Source organism: Triticum aestivum, chromosome 5B (assembly GCF_018294505.1).
Source record: "Triticum aestivum cultivar Chinese Spring chromosome 5B, IWGSC CS RefSeq v2.1, whole genome shotgun sequence".
Classification (NCBI taxonomy): Eukaryota; Viridiplantae; Streptophyta; class Magnoliopsida; order Poales; family Poaceae; genus Triticum; species Triticum aestivum.
In genome coordinates this window covers 164,758,193-164,775,208 of record NC_057807.1, presented here as the reverse complement: position 1 = coordinate 164,775,208, position 17,016 = coordinate 164,758,193, and the positions used below count along the sequence as shown (strand labels likewise).

Genomic DNA, 17,016 nt, shown 5'->3' with positions numbered 1-17,016 from the left:
GGTCATGTTATGAAGAATTGAACCAAACTGACGCTTGACCCATTTATGATTGCGATCAACTTTCTGATGAAGACTGAGGAGTAACTCACGATCAGTCATCACCCTGGGAGCTGTGGCTTGAGGAATTTGCTTGGCAGAGGTGTTGGCGGAAGAATCATGTGTGGCAGAGTCATCATAGGTGGAGTAAGATGCAGCTTTGTGAAATTGACCATCCAATGGACGAATGCCTTCATCTATCACAGCAGTTGCCTTGCATTTGTCATCGGCTGAGGAATGTGTCCTTTTGAGGACTTCAATTGGAGGCAAGAAGCTGCCATGGTTCAGAGTACCAGCCTTATAATTGAGTGAAGACCTTGTCCTGATGAATTTCATAATCCATGGTGCATAAGGCTTCAGCTCAAACGGTGACATAGCAATATTGGCCAGAGTCCTCATGAAGAAATCATGGAAGTTGATGGGAACGCCATGAATGATATTGAAAAGCATATTCTTCATGCATGATGCCAACGACTTCTTCATCATTTGAGTCATGGCCTTTGATAGGACTCATTGTCTTCGCCAGGATGCGATAGAAAGTCCGTGGCACATACAGTAATTCCTTGACGAGGAATTTGGTCCGTGGGGCTTGCCCTGGCTTCAAAGGCTTCATCAGCACTTGCATATAATGATTTGTAAGTTCAGGTTCATTGTAGATGCAACGAGCACCATCAAGGGGGGACTGAGTGGGAGGACACGAAGCAGTTCAATTGCTGGTGCCTTGTATTGAGTGTTTTCAGACATCCAGTCCAGCACCCAAGTGTTCACATCTTCAGAATTTCCTGTGATGTGCAGCGTCGCATAGAATTGAAGAATGAGTTCTTCATTCCAATCACATATGTCAATGCTGAAATTCAGTAATCCAGCATCTTGAAGAACACTGAGGACTGGCTCGAAGCACGGCAGAGATTCCATGTCCACGTGAGGAATGTGTGCATGCTCGAAGACTTTGTCTTTGTCAAAAAGCACAGAAGATTAATAGTTTGCTTGACTAGCAGTCCAGAAACGCATCTTCCTTATGCGAGCAGAGTCATAGGGTTATAGTCAGTGAAGAACACATGCTCGTTGAAGAAATCAGCAGCCTTGAACTTTTGCTTCTTTGAGAAGGGATCCTTTGGCTTGGGCATAGGAGTGTCAGTGATTTGCAACACAACCTCAGGAATCAAAATCGCAGGTTCTTCAGGCTGAGGAATTTCTGGTTCCTCTTTAGTGGCAGTCTGCAAGTTCAAGTTATCAGCAGCAACAGTTTCTTCAGCACTAGTGGCTGGAATTTCTTCATGCACAAATGAGGTGGGATGAGTTTCTTTAGAGCCCATTTGAACAGTTGGTGCAGGGGACTGAGGTATTTGCTGTAGAGGGGTGAAGTGTGGAGAATTGGGATGCTAACTTTCCCAAAAGTCATTATTCATCACAGGCGTGGTGCATCCAATGTCCACGTCTTCATCTTCAAGTTCTTCAACGCCAGCCTCTTCAGCTGTGAACTGAGGCATGGGAGAGGAAGCAGCAGGTGTTGAAGGGATCGCATCCACTTCAATTTCTTCATCAATCTTCTCTGACGAAGCAGCAGAATGATTTTCTTCATCAGATCCGTTGGGGATCACATATTCTTCACCATAAGGAACAAGCTCCTTTGATGGCATGGAGGAAATCGGAACAGCATCAATTGGATTCGTATGTGAACTGGTCAAAGTCTTCATTTTCTTCGGAACTGAAGAATCTGAAGCAGACGATGCTTTCCTTTTCTTCACTGCAGCTTTCTCTGCAGCCTTGGTCTTCCTCACATCTGATGCAGATGGAAGGGTAGGAGTTGGGGTAGGCGCAGGAGGAGCTGAGGAATCTGTTGGCATTTCCTCAGGCGCAACTGATGCAGTTGGCCTGACTTCTTCATTTTCTTCAGGCGCACCACTAGTGGATGCCCTGGCAGTTTCTTCAGTAGCTGGAATGGAGTCATCAGCTCTGGAACTAGTATTTTCTTCAGCAGGCTGAAAATCATCAGCGGTGCTGGCATGTTCTTCAGTTTGCTGAGCAGAGGCTTCAGCATGAGGAATTTCATGTTGCGATGGGTCTGCAACATTGGTGAACTTCTCAGACAGTTTAACAAACCTGACTTTGGCTCCTTGCCAATCAGCATAATAGGAATTGAAATTATCACTGAGGGTTTTGATCTCAGACTGGATCTTGAGGAGTTCATGAGGTGTCATTTTGACAACATTGTTCTTCAGGAACTTCTCTTTTCTGAACTGAGCCTTCTTGATTTTCCTGGCCTTCTCAAATTTCCACTTTTCTTCATTTATGAAGTGGGTCAGCACGTGACTTTGGCCAGGTGTCAAATGAAAATCAGGCATAGGAGTGTTTGGGTCCTTGTGCCAGAGATCAATGTAGTCGAGGATCACCTTAGGATCCAAAAGCAGTGGCACATTTGTGCCTTTGGCTCTAGCGGCCCTTTCCTGCCTGTCTCTGATGATATCTGCAAGTTCTTCATCATCGACTTCATCATCAGATGGCACATGGAAGGCAACTTGTTTCTTCTTCGGACTAGGACGACGACCTCGTCCAGGAGTGGCCTTTGTCTTCAGCAGAGTGGGGCCAGATGAAGAATTTGGTGCAGCTGAGGAACTTGCTGAGACACAAGAGGCAATGGAGATGCCAGTAGTCCTTTGGCATGTGGCCAAATGTACAGGTGTTGAGGACTTTGCCGGAGCAACTGAGGACTTTTGAGGAGCTGGAGCAGCGTGAGGAATTTGCCGTGAGGGCTTTGAGGATTCTGGCCGTGAGGGCATTGCTGAGGAACTTGGCTTGTGAGCGGGCTTCTTTGCCATAGATTTCCTAGGCTTGTCAGAGGCCTTTGTGGCAGCAGCAGCAGCAGAGTCTTCATTAAATTTCCTCACAGCTTCTTTGGCTTGTCTAGCCAACTTGGCTTGGCGCTTGGCCCATTCATCAGGAAAATCCTCACCACGCTTGATGCTGGTGGGATCAGCTACTTGGCCAGGTGCCAATGGAGCTCTTTGGCATGGAGGATTTAGAGCAAATTTCTTCATATACTTTGGAGTTACATATCTGTACTCCCTCCATTCTCTTGCCCATCTCCTTTCAATCCTCTGTATGCGCACCTTGCGCTGATTTTTGTTCTCTTTGCCGAAATTGGCCTCATCAGGTGTGCAATAGTCCTTATAGATGTCATCAGGGATCTCAAAAGCAGTCATGACCTCAGGCTTCTTTCCTCCTTTCTGTGGTTTCTTACCTTCAGCCATATTCTTCAGATGAGGAATTTGAACAATTGAACACTCTGAAGAAGTATGCAGTTTTTCTTCAAGGAACGCTGCAAATGAGTTAAGTTGATGAGAACCTAGCGATTCAGCAGCGGACATGAGTACCTGTGAACAGAGTATAGTTGCGAGGAATTTGAAGAGGTCATATGCGTTCTCAGAAGGTTTTCAAAATGAACAAGTTTGAGGAATTTGACCAGATGAATCTTGAAGAATTTCACTAAGCGTACTTTGTCTTAGGTTCCAGAGTTGTATAGATCTATGATCCACACAATTGAGGAATCTTAAAGAAAATGAAGCTTAGGGAAACGAATCAAGAACAGATAATATGTGAGGTGTTTTGTGTGTGTGTGAAGATTTGAAGAATAAAACACCTTTGAAGATTTTGTAGTGAAAATATGAATCAAAGAGGGCAGTAAAAGTAACTTTTAATTACCCTGGTTGAAGAACACGACGAACTGAGAAGAGTAGATTGGAAGATCGTCAGTTCAGATCTTCCACGCCCTAACGTGGCGGAGGAAGACAGCTACGGCGGCGGCGGAGTGAAGATTTCCGCGGCCGGCACGAGTACGACGGCGACGAGGTCGAGGCAGTGAAGCTCTTCCTCACCGGCGACGATGGAGTAGCGGAGGCGCTAGGGTTTGAGAAGCTCAAGTGCGGGAGAGAGAGAGCGGTCGAGTAGAGTAAAGGAAGTGAGGAAGGGTGAGGGGGTATTTATAGTCGCAGTGACAAACTGTTCGCCCGAAGATTTAGGACGAACGTGCCCCTGGCCCTTCTCATTCACTTGACATGTGTCACCCACGTACTGAATAGTGGAGATCGTGTTAGATCATGGGTGAATAGATAAGTCTATCGTGGGAAACGGGACGGTTTAAGCGGCAAAACCAAAAAATTTGGATAATATAGGTTTTAAAGTTTCGTTCACAATTTTTTCAGCTGACAAGGACACAGTGAAGATTTTGAACGAGTTTCAAATAGAACGCACATGAAGAATTTGTGAATAGATTGGGTTGAGTATAGCATAGAGGGGGAAGGGTCCGATCACATTCACTTAGCAGAAAATGCAACTTGAAGAAATAGCCATAAGTGAATGTTGTAGAGGACATAAACCCATATATATATATATATATATATATATATATATATATATATATATATATATATATATAGCCAATGAAGAAAGACGACGGAAATAGTGAAGATTTTGCAAAGTTGAAGAATTTGAAAAACTGAGGAATTTCAAAACTGAGGAAAAACTCAAATTGAAGATTTTCAACTTTTTGTGGTGGCGTGACCCACCGTATAAGAATGATGATTTCAGACACCGCGTACAATTGTCGTAGGGTTCTGAGAATCAAATTCTTCATTAATTTCTTCACACTTAGAGTGTAATTCTTCATTGATTGAAGAAAAACGTTTCTTCATGTGTTGCACATCTAAGTCATCAATTTTGCATAAGTGTTAGGATGTGTGTCTTTTTCAAAGAACATTCGAAGATTCTAAGATATTTAGCTCACACCGCAACTTGCTAAATTTCTTCTCATCCAAGGGCTTTGTGAAGATATCGGCTAGCTGTTCTTCAGTCTTCACATGTTCAATAGCAATGTTGCCCTTCAACACATGATCACGAAGAAAATGATGACGGATCTGAATGTGCTTTGTCTTCGAGTGCTGAACTGGGTTATGAGCAATCTTGATGGCGCTCTCATTGTCACAGTAGAGAGGCACATTCTTCATGTTGATGCCGTAGTCCTTGAGAGTTTGCTTCATCCACAGCAATTGAGCACAGCAAGAACCAGCAGCAATATACTCAGCTTCAGCAGTAGACAGTGATACACAGTTCTGTTTCTTCGATGACCAACAGACTAGAGATCATCCAAGGAAAAGACAAGTACCCGATGTTGACTTGCGGTCCACACGATCACCAGCATAGTCAGAGTCAGAATATCCAATGAGATCAAAGGTAGAGCCCTTGGGGTACCATAGTCCTAATGTTGGTGTGTAAGCTAGATATCGAAGAATATGCTTCATAGCCTTATGGTGTGATTCCTTCGGTGAAGCTTGAAATCGGGCACACATGCAAACACTAAGCATTATATCTGGCCTAGATGCACATAAGTACAATAAAGAACCAATCATGGAGCGGTATACCTTGTGATCGAAGTCAATACCATTTTCATCAGTGCATAGATGGCCATTTGTGGGCATAGGAATTTTGACTCCTTTGCAATCTTGCATGCCGAATTTCCTCAGTACATCCTTGAGGTATTTCTCCTGAGATATGAATATGTTGTTGTGCTGTTGACGAATTTGAAGACCTAAGAAGAATTTCAACTCTCCCATCATAGAAATTTGATATTCTTCACTCATTGAGGGACTATCCGAAAACAAGACAGCCGCATTAGCCCTAGAGGCACTATCCGAAGCCCTAGTGGCAGAGGAACTCACCGCGCTGCGCTCTACGGTGAATAGGGACGATGTGATACTCGATAAGAGGTCCAAGTCCACCTCCTTTAAACCAGCAGATGAAATAGTAAATTACAGGTCCACCCAACGGACCCGACAAAGACGGCCTCCATCGGGGCACAATTGAACCCTGATGTAGACGCCGCACTGCGAGAATTCCTTCGGGAAAATTGGGACATTTTTGCCTGGCACCCCTCGGATATGCCCGAAATCCCATGCAGATTGGCAGAACACAGCCTAAACATCCTAAAAGGATTCAAGCCAGTCAAATAGGCTCTTCGACGATTTTCCGAACCCAAAAGACAGGCAATGGGAGAGGAACTAGCCAAACTATTGGAGGCCGGATTCATCAGAGACATCAAACATCCGGATTGGCTAGCAAACCTGGTAATGGTACCAAAGAAGGACAAATCCTGGCGCCTATGTGTCGATTTCAAAGACCTAAATAAAGCCTGCCCAAAGGATCCCTTCCCCCTCCCCCGCCTCGACCAAATCATCGATGCCACTGCAGGGCACGATTTATTGTGCTTCCTGGACGCATACTCCGGCTATCATCAAATCAAGATGGCAGAAGCGGATCAAGCCGCAACGGCATTCATTACTCCATATGGACCATTCTGCTTCAACACGATGCCCTTCGGATTTAAAAACCCCGACGCAACATATCAGCGCATGATTCAGACATGTCTGGCTACCCAGATCGGCAAAACAGTAGAGGCATACGTAGACGACGTAGTCGTCAAAACTAAACACGTCGAAACTCTAGTAGACGACTTGAGGGTCACATTTGACAACCTCCGAGCATATGATATCAAGCTGAATCCGGAAAAATGCGTTTTCGGCGTACCAGCCGGAAAGCTCTTGGGCTTCATTGTATCCGGTAGAGGAATTGAAGCAAATCCGGCCAAGATCCGAGCTCTATCACAGCTGGATATTCCAAAAAACCTCAAACAGATCCAGAAATTGACTGGATGCGTGGCGGCTCTCAGCCGCTTTATCTCCCGCTTAGGAGAAAAGGCATTGCCCCTCTACCGCCTCCTCAGGCACACCGAACACTTCGAGTGGACGGATGCTGCCACCACTGGACTCGAAGAAATAAAGGCCATATTGGCAACGAGTCCGGTCCTGGCTGCGCCCAACCTGGGCGAACCAATGTTGTTATACATCGCAGCAGCGCATCAAGTTGTAAGCGCGGTACTCGTCGTCGAACGAGAGACAGAAGGGCATAAATTCCCTCTTCAAAAACCAGTGTACTATGTATCCACTGTGTTAACCCCCTACAAGTCCCGTTACCCGCACTATCAGAAGATAGCGTATGCGGTGTTCATGGCATCCCGGAAGCTCCGACACTACTTTCAAGAGTGTTCGATAACAGTGGCCTCCGAAGTACCACTTAACGACATTATAAACAACCGCGACGCAACGGGCAGGATTGCAAAATGGGCCATTGAGCTCTTACCATTCGATATAACTTACAAACCTCGGCGAGCTATAAAGTCACAAGTTTTGGCTGACTTTGTCGCTGAATGGACCGAAGCCGAACTCCCTAAAGAGTACGGCGCATACTCCAATTGGATTATGCACTTCGATGGCTCTAAAATGTTGGCCGGGCTGGGGGCTGGCGTCGTATTGACGTCCCCGACCGGGGACACAGTCCGATATGTACTTCAAATAATGTACACGGACTCCAACAACGCAGCCGAATACGAGGCCCTTTTACATGGTCTCTGGATGGCAATCTCCATGGGCATCCAACGCCTAGAGGTGCGCGGGGATTCAAACCATGCAATATCCCAAATAAATGGAGACTTTGATGCCAAGGATCCGAAAATGGCAGCATATCGCAACGCTGTCCTAAAAATGTCAGCTCGGTTCGACGGACTCGAATTCCATCACGTAGCCAGGGATAATAACCAAGCGGCCGACGTATTGGCACGCATTGGCACAAAACGTGACGATGTCCCTCCAAACATCTTCCTAGAACGGCTGTTCAAGCCATCCGTACTATGGGAAGAGGAGTCCGGAAATAACAAACCGGAAGCAGCCACACAAACCGACACAGAGCAATTTGACATAAGCGGCGATTCCGCTGCTGAAATAACACCTTCAGCCCACGACATAATGGCCGTAATTGCCCCATGGACAGAACCATTCCTAGCCTACTTGCTTAGGCAGGAACTCCCCGAAGACCAAAATGAGGCCCGCTGCATAGTTCGGCGATCTAAAGCCTACAAGGTCCACGAGGGAGAACTTTATAAGAAAAGCACAACCGGAGTCCTTCAAAGGTGTATCTCCGAAGAGGAAGGGCGAGACCTCCTGGCTGAAATTCACGCCGGACTAGGCGGACACCACGCTGCAGCCCGGGCTATTGTAGGAAAGGCATTCCGTACAGGATTTTATTGGCCAACCGCCCGGGCAGATGCTCAGGACTTAGTCCAAAGATGCGTCGGCTGTCAGCTCTTTGCTAATCAGAGACATATGCCACCCACCGCCCTCAAAACTATACCCATTACCTGGCCGTTCGCGGTCTGGGGGCTTGACATGGTTGGACCACTTAAAGGGGGAACCCACAAGCAAAGGTACCTATTGGTCATGGTGGATAAATTCACCAAATGGATAGAGGCCAAGCCAGTTAAAACGGCAGAGTCTGGACCAGTGATAGACTTTATATCCGGGGTAGTAAACCATTACGGTGTCCCCCACAGCATCATCACCGATAACGGCACGAATTTTATGGCCGACGAGGTTAAATCATGGTGCAAAAATATGGGCATTAAGCTCGATTACGCTTCAGTCTATCATCCTCAAACCAACGGTCAAGTGGAACAAGCAAATGGTCTAATAATGAGCGGCATCAAACCCAGACTAGTGCAGTCACTTACGAAATCTGACACGCACTGGGTTGAGGAGCTCGACTCCATACTCTGGGGGCTGCGGACAACGCCCAACCGCACTACCGGATTCACACCATTTTTTATGGTGTACGGCGCAGAGGCAGTTCTGCCTTGCGACATTATTCATGACTCACCTCGAGTGCGCATGTATGAAGAAAGAGAGGCCGAGCTGGATCGGTAGGACAGCTTGGACACATTGGAGGAAGAATGCGACATCGCCAAGGCTCGTTCCGCATTCTATCAGCAGCAGGCTCGAAGATATCAAAGCAGAGAAGTACGGGCCAAGACTTACAATGTTGGTGAACTAGTTCTATGCCTGCCGGACAAGAAAAAGGACAAGCTCAAGCCCAAATGGGAGGGCCCCTTCATCATCGATCAAGTCCTGACCGGCGGAGCGTACCGTCTACGAAGTGCATCGGATAACCGACTAGAGCCGAACCCATTGAACGCAGCCCGCCTCCGAAGATTCTATGCCTAGCGCCGGATTAGGAGTTCGTCCCTTTCCCCCATCCAAATTTTTTATACTTCAGCTGCCTTTTTGTTTCTCTTTTTTCTCTCACCCCTATTCATAACAGCCTTCAAAGGCTTATTTGCGCATAGTTCGCACGTAATTGATGTGCTATCCGCACTCACTATACCTGGGGGCTTCTTTACCAGAAGCTTAATTATAAGGGCTTCATGCCCAGCACATGTGTCAAGCTTCCACATGTACCTTTTATTCACCATTATATGCATCGATATGACTTAAGTTTTGGCCAAGCTGGGTTGCCTGGCTCCTGTGCTTACCCCTACGTTCCCGATTGTTCGGCTAGGAGGTAAAGGGAGCACCTTTGCGATTGTTACTGCCGGGTCAGCCGGATGTGTACCTCAGACTGGGTGAAGCTGAAAGCTAGTGTTCTTAAGGGAATATGCGGTCGGTGACTTGTAAGATGATTTTTTATCTACTTATTTATCTGTCCCCAGATGTTTTTCTGCTTTTTTCGCAGTCCGGACATGCACTTTAGGGCATGCCACCCCCAGAGGAAAGGAACCCTTAACGGAACTATTCTCCCTGGAAGATGTTTCTTACTAACCATGTAATATAACATAACTAGTTGGGCACTTGTCTGATAAAGCACTAATGACCCCTACGCCTGGTCTCCATGCATACCCCGGTTGTTTCATAACCGAGAAGGTATTCGGACACACTCCGGACCCTAGGGTCCCGAGGTCGAAGCGAAAAGGTCGGCAAAGACAAACGATCTACAATCCGGCTAGAAGGCATTTTACATGTCATTTTATAATACATTGTCAAATCGACTGACTGTATTCTTCCTCAATCCCATCTAACAGGCTGTCTAATTTACAGTCCTGTTGGGAAAATTTAGCGGCCAGCTCTACTTGGCCGTATACTAAACTCACAGGGATCTCCTTCCCATCGGGCCCCACAGGTCCGACCTCGGCCATGTGGTTGGGATCCGCCTTCTTGTACCGCGTCTTTACCATGGCCCAGGCCTCCCTGGCACCTTGGCGGCAGGCTGAAATCTTCCATAAATGGAAGTGCTGCCGCACTCCCTGAAGCGAATTTTTTTCAAAACTGTGATAGATTTTATAGCATTTTCGGAAACTATATGACGTAATGCAAAAAAACCACAACTAGTAGCCCGTCGGCCATCCTCTGGCCGAAGTAGGGCCTTTCGGCCAAAGCTAGGCCGAAGTAGGGCTTTTCGGCCAAAGCTAGGCCGAAGTAGGTGATTTCGGCCATCATTAGGCCGAAGTAGGTGATTTCGGCCATCATTTGGCCGAAGTGGAGCATTTCGGCCAAAGCTAGGCCGAAATAGACTTTTTGGTCTAGTCTAGGCCGAAAAGTACTACTTCGGTCTCATGTAGGCCGAAGTTGCATGGCTCGTGCTGAAATGTTCCCGCCACCCCTTCCCGCCACCCGTTTCCCGCCAACCCCTTCCCGCCACCCGTTTCCCGCCATATGTTCCCGCCAACCCTTCCCGCCATATGTTCCCGCCACCCGTTTCCCGCCAACCCCTTCCCGCCACCCGTTTCCCGCCATATGTTCCCGCCACCCGTTTCCCGCCAACCCCTTCCCGCCACCCGTTTCCCGCCAACTCTTTCCTGCCTTATTTTCTCCTCTGTATCTATAAAACCCCCTTCAGGCGAAGGTGGATAAGCATTCCAGTGTAGTGTAGTCGAGATGTCCCATTATCCATTCGATCGTAGTTTTCACCCTGGGATGAGCAGCACTCTTCTGAGTCTAGTTACCGATTTCAGGATGGACAATAGGATAGTTCCATGGGACGAACTCACCGGTAGTGACACCATAATGAATGAGTTGGCTCACCAATTACGTAGGTCTGGGTGGCCTGAAAGGACCTATGAGGAGGTACGTCAAGAACTTCTTAGGTTGCATGAAAGGTGGAAGAAGGTAGTGGAGCCGAAGAGTGAAACTTTCAGAAGGACTGCAGCAAAGAATACATTTTTATGGACTGAGGAGAGCGAGGACGACGAAGATGTCTTCATGCCGCCGCTTCCGGGTTCTGCATCGTCAAAGGGCAAGAGTTCTGCATCGTCCAAAGGCAAGACTTCTGCATCCTCGAAGGGCAAGAGTTCTGCATCCAGCAAGGGCAAGAGTTCTGCATCGACGGAGGGCAAGAGGACCGCATCGTCGAAGGGCAAGAGGGCTGCATCAACAGAGGATGACGATGATGACTTCATGTAGTATGTAAGATGTATTCCAGTTTGTATTGTATTATTGTAGGGCATTATGTTCTATCTGAATTTCATTTTGTAGTATGTAAGATGTATTGCACAAGTTCAGCCGCACCGTTTAATTCAGATGTACTTGTATCTTAATTATCGGTTGTAATCTATTTGGAAATGTAACTGGAATAAGAATGCGAATTAATAGTAATATGTCTCTCGCATACATAAAACAATATATGTCTCCTGATCAGATAGAAGGAAGTGCGATAGTAACATAGATAATGAGTCATACATAGATAATAAGCATATGCGAATAGTCTGAAATTAACATAGATAATGAGTCATACATAGATAATAAGCATATCACTGCGGGGGACGGCGACGAGTCTGGGTCTTCCTCGGGCGAGGACCGGAAGGCGATAAGCGCTGAGGCGGTGGACGAGGCTCGCGATAACCACGACCATAGTTAACCTCGTCTGTCACGGTCTGTGTCTCCTGCGTCGGTGGTGGTGGTGGAGTGTGAAACACTGTCTGCGAGAAGCCATAAATGTTTGTAGCATGGTCATCATCCTCGCGGTCGCCCTCAAAGTAATCAGCACCACCACTAAGGATGGGTGACTGCTCTGAATGCATGAACGGTTGCGACAGGTTGCCGCCTGCAGTAAAGTAAAAAACTTGTAAAATTGATACAAATGCATGAACGATTACTACTCTGTTCAAAAGAATGTAGTGAGTAGGGTTACCTAGTTCCATCTGCTGATGCCAGTAAGAGCTCCCTGGCTGTGAAGGAGGTGGCTGATGCCAGTAAGAGCTCCCTGGCTGTGAAGGAGGTGGCTCATTCCAGGAAGAGCTCCCTGGCTGTGAAGGAGGTGGCTCATTCCAGGAAGAGCTCCCTGGCTGTGAAGGAGGTGGCTCATGCCAGGAAGAGCTCCCTGGCTGTGAAGGAGGTGGCTCATTCCAGGAAGAGCTCCCTGGCTGTGAAGGAGGTGGCTCATGCCTAGAAGAGCTCCCTGGCTGTGAAGGATGAGGTTCTGCACGGTGCACAGAAGGTCGTGGTTGTGAACGTTGCACAGAGGGTCGTGGTTCTGAATGCTGTACAGAGGGACGTGGCGGACGATGTGCTGGAGGAGGAAGTGCAACATCCGAAGACCGTCTACACGTAACAGCAGCGTAAATCCCCCGTAGCTTGTCATCAAGACGCCTCAACCATGAGACGCCCTCTCGCGGTGGGATAGTTTCTCCCCTCTGAAAGCGCCGCATTAAAGCGGAAACCTCCTCTCGCGCCTGTACTGTCAAGTCACCCTGTAGATGAAGAGTTAACCAATTATATCCTCGTTGTATGATAGACACCACGAATAGACACCCAAACGAGTATCTCCAGATTAACAAAAGACTCAACATATAAGAACCAAGGCATTTACCGCGTGGTGTCTGGTTCCCACAACAGAGGCAGTTGGGTACATATCGCTGGTGAGAGGGGCTTCGATCTGATCAGGAGCAGCTGATGGAACCAAGTAGATCCTTGTTGTATGCCGGTAACGCTGCAGATACAACCCGAACATTTGCCAGTTAAAGGCCCGACCCTCACCCCAGGTATTTGTCGCAGCGGTAGTCCATTCGTCAACGTAAGGGGTAATGCTCTTAAGCCAGTAATCCATGGACTTGTTTCCTCCTAGGCGACTGTCCCTGATATTGACATGCGCGATACAGAATTAGGTATATTATGAATGTATAGCTGACAACTAAAATAGTATTAGTACTTACTTGTGCACGTGCTCTGGCAACTGTGGAATTTTTGGAATCTCAGGCTCTTGATATAGACCGAACTGTCTCATTACTCTATGAAGAGACATCTCCTCAACCGTCACATCGAACACCAACTTGGCCTTGGTCATCCAAAAATGCCGATCTCTAGTGCACAATCCAGAAATCCCAACTGGGTACCTCGATGATATAGCCTCAGCCGAGTATGGCTCCCAGATAACTTGATCCTCGTGCAAACTATCAAACTGCGCCGTGAAGGACGGGTAGCATCCCCTAACCTGACTATGTGCAAACTGTCTCTGTGCATGACAACAAATAAGCATTAGTAATACTAATGAATGGCAAAAAATAATTAAATTAATTGTTACTTAATATAAATGTACCTCTCGCCGTGCCCAAACAGAACCCATAGTAGGTAAGTCGCCGATAGCAGGCACATAAGCCCCAGCTAAGTCCTCCAAACCAAAAGGTTTATCAATGTAGACATAGGGTCGTCCAGTAGGGAATCTCTCGTATGACCAGAGCAGCAACAATAATGGACATCCAACAACACCAGATTTTCTAGACTTCAACAAGCAAGCTTTGCACAGGCCTCTGTACGTAGCCGCTAACACAGCAGAACCAAAACTCCTCTGTAGAATATCCGCGGGGCAACGTGCGTCAGCTATCTCTCGTGCAATACCGATGAGTCGTGCATCGACAGTGGTCACGTGGTTCTCCGTAAACATCGTCTTGCCGAACAGCCAAAGAATATATGCCTCTAAGGACCGGTCAATCTGTGCCTCCGAGAACTCAACATTGGGATGTCCTAACGAGACAATCTACATAGAAACGTAATAATTGTATGAAAATCGGGCAACTAAAAAACAACATTTGTTTACGTGGCCGTGATGGTTACCTGAAACTGGCTCAACCATCTAAAAAGAGGTCCATGAGGATCGTTGTCTATGGCCCTAGCAGTCGGGACCGCAGCCAAAAAACGGGTCTGCATCGCTGTTTGCCACCCTGATTCTGCCTCTAAGGGACCTATGGCAGCACCGGCCAGAGGTAATCCCAACAAGTACAACACATCCTGTAAAGTAGGCGCCATCTCTCCCCATGGGAAGTGAAACGTATGTGTCTCTGGCCTCCATCTATCTACTAAGCAGGTAAGGAGTGACTTGTCGTAAGAGAAACGTCTCACTTGCCTCTTGTGTAACTGCACTGGTTCACCTGCCTCATCTAAGTCCGGACCATCAATCCACTCATCCAATGTACCCTGAACCAGCCGTGCCAAGGGTAGAAGTCCAGCCCAACTTAACCTACAAAATAAAAATATTGTTAGCGGCTATAAAAAGTATGTAAAACATAGTAAGTCATTATATGGACTCCATTATATGCACACATACCTATCAACCCATGAATCGTGTATCAGCCAGTTAGTCTTTGGGGTACGAGTGACCAACACGTCTAAGTTGTTGCCCGCTTCCAATAGGGCGCACCGGTGCTTTCTGTCGATGTTGCCATTAAGCAACGGATACAAAGACATATCTGCAATTCAAACAACAAATCTCAGGCGCAAATAAAAACATAGATCTGACATATTACAAATTAAAACATAGTCCTGACATAGTACGAATTAAAACATAGTCCATGAGGATTTACATATTAAAACAAAGTCCTGACATATTACAAATTAAAACATAGATCTAACATATTACAAATTAAAACATAGTCCTGACATATTACAATTAAACATAGTCCTGACATATTACAAATTAAAACATAGTCCTGACATATTAAAACCCACTACGACACATTATATAGCTTGTGAGTTATTTCTTCCTCGTCCGCCCCTTCGGCCTCGACTGCCACGACCACGTCCGCCTCTTCCTCTTGTTGTCGCAGCCGTCGATGTGGAAGCACTCGTCGATGCGGAAGCGCCATCTTTGTTTAGGTCGGGACAATATTTCATCCTATGCCCATAAGCCGCGCATAACAAACATTGCCTGGTTGCTCCACCAGCTTCAGACTGGTCCATATCGTTCCGGATGCGACGGGCCTTCCGTCTGCCCCTACTTGTTCGCCGAAGGTCTGGATGCGGGATATATACTCTCTCACCGTCGTTTACCTTGTTGAAATTGCCGACGACTCTAAACCCTGTCATCTCGCCTGTCCAGGTGTTGAGCACTGCCTCTTTTAAATAGTATGGGGACACGAAGGAGATAGCATCCAACTCAATCTGCCCACAGGCAGCCAACACATGAGAGCAAGGTAGGTGCAACAACTTCGGTTTGTTGCATGTACACTCACACGTTGGATAAAATTCCGTTCCAATTTTTACCTCGTGTGTCTTCACCTCATTTCCAGAACCAAAACCATCGGTAGGAAGCTGAACCTCATACCTCCTTTCTTGATTCCCTATGAGTCTGACAGTGTGCTTCTTTGCTTTCTCTATCTTCTTTGCCATGTATTCCATGACACGGCTACAATAAGGTGTGTTCTGATTATCTTCAATATGCTTCTGTGCTAACTCGTGCCTTTCTCTGAAATATCTCAAAGTGCCATGGAATACAGCCTCCACAATAGCTGTGAGTGGCAATGCTCTGTTCCCTCTCAGCACAAAGTTATACACCTCTGCAAGATTGGTTGTCATGTGGCCATACCTAGCTCCATGTGTGTCATGCAGCAAAGACCAATTCACTGGAGGCTCTTTCTCTATCCACTCAGAAAAATTCTTTATTGCCCTTCCCTTCTTTCTCGTAGTATTAGGAGGGTCAATTCCTGGCAAGTCACAAAGACCTACTGGCTCCTCTAGCTCCGCGATGAGTGCTGCTAATTTAACTTGATCTTCTTCCATTTTCTTCCTCGCACGGACCTGCTTCTTAGTAAACTCATCTAGTTTTGACCAAATAAATTCGTATTTGCGCTGCTGGCTCTGCTTGCATAATTTTTTGAACAAGTTCATCAACCGCTTGTTCTTGAACTGTGAGAAAAAATTAGCCCCAAGATGGCGCATGCACCACCGGCTCTGCAAGTCCCTCCAAGGTGTTCGTTCGTCATCTGTTGGATTACGAAGTGTCTTCACGGCCTTCAATATACCAGCATGTCTGTCATGAATGACACACACGTTTGGTCGGTCCTTCACAATGGCAATTTTCACTTGCCGGAAGAACCATACCCAGCTGAGAAAGTTCTCACCCTCCACAAATGCCATGGCAAGTGGGATGATTTGATTGTTCCCGTCCACACCAATAGCAGTCAGGATTTGCCCTCTATACTGACCGGTCAGGAATGTACCATCCACAAACAGAACAGGAGGACAATGTCGGAAAGCTTCGATGCACATACCAAAAGAGAAGAACACTCGTTTCAACACCTTGAAATCTGGTATACTCAGCAACCTCATGTGTTGTACGTTCACATAAGTGCCGGGATTCCTCTCCTTCAGTATGCCCAGGAGACGGACAACATTATCATATGAGTCGAAGAACGTCCCAAACCTTTCCTCCATAGCCTTCTGCTTAGCCCTCCAAGCCTTCCCATAAGGAATGACATACTTCCATCTGACCTTCACTGCTGTCTGGATGTGTTTTGCTTCCATATCTTTCTTCTCAACTATCTCAGTATACATGAGTTGTGCAATGAGACTTGAAGTCAGGTTCGGATGCTTCACCAGCAGGTTCTTCCTCACACAATTATGTGGGATGACAATGGTGACAACCCAGTGGATGTCGTACTTCGGCACGTGCCCGTGCACCTTCCCTGGACAACCTTTTTCAACACATTTCACGGTATAGTTTGTTGGACTTGATATGTGTGTCTTAAAAACCCTCTGCGTAGACATAGCCCACTTTATCACCGCATACTTCAATTTTTTCTTTGTATCAAACATAGCCCCTATTTGTACTTGGTTC

At 46.7% G+C, this 17,016-nt stretch overlaps 1 protein-coding gene across 8 annotated transcripts in view; it reads right to left on the bottom strand.

Annotated features, from left to right (window-relative positions):
* The window catches only part of LOC123110920 (uncharacterized), a 43,474-nt gene that overhangs the window by 12,175 nt on the left and 14,283 nt on the right, over window positions 1-17,016 (bottom strand). Inside the window, exons 4-10 of one of the 8 annotated variants that reach the window (XM_044531561.1) lie at window positions 14,509-14,650; window positions 14,019-14,421; window positions 13,504-13,941; window positions 13,121-13,419; window positions 12,778-13,042; window positions 12,100-12,658; window positions 11,578-12,012 (exon numbers count right to left, since the gene is read on the bottom strand). The exons of the other annotated variants lie outside the window; for them this stretch is intronic. Of the exons in view, the coding sequence (XP_044387496.1) occupies window positions 11,720-12,012; window positions 12,100-12,658; window positions 12,778-13,042; window positions 13,121-13,419; window positions 13,504-13,941; window positions 14,019-14,421; window positions 14,509-14,650 (2,399 nt within the window). The 3' untranslated portion in view covers window positions 11,578-11,719. Of the gene's footprint in view, window positions 1-11,577; window positions 12,013-12,099; window positions 12,659-12,777; window positions 13,043-13,120; window positions 13,420-13,503; window positions 13,942-14,018; window positions 14,422-14,508; window positions 14,651-17,016 lie in introns of those variants that run through there. 8 annotated transcript variants of the gene reach the window in all.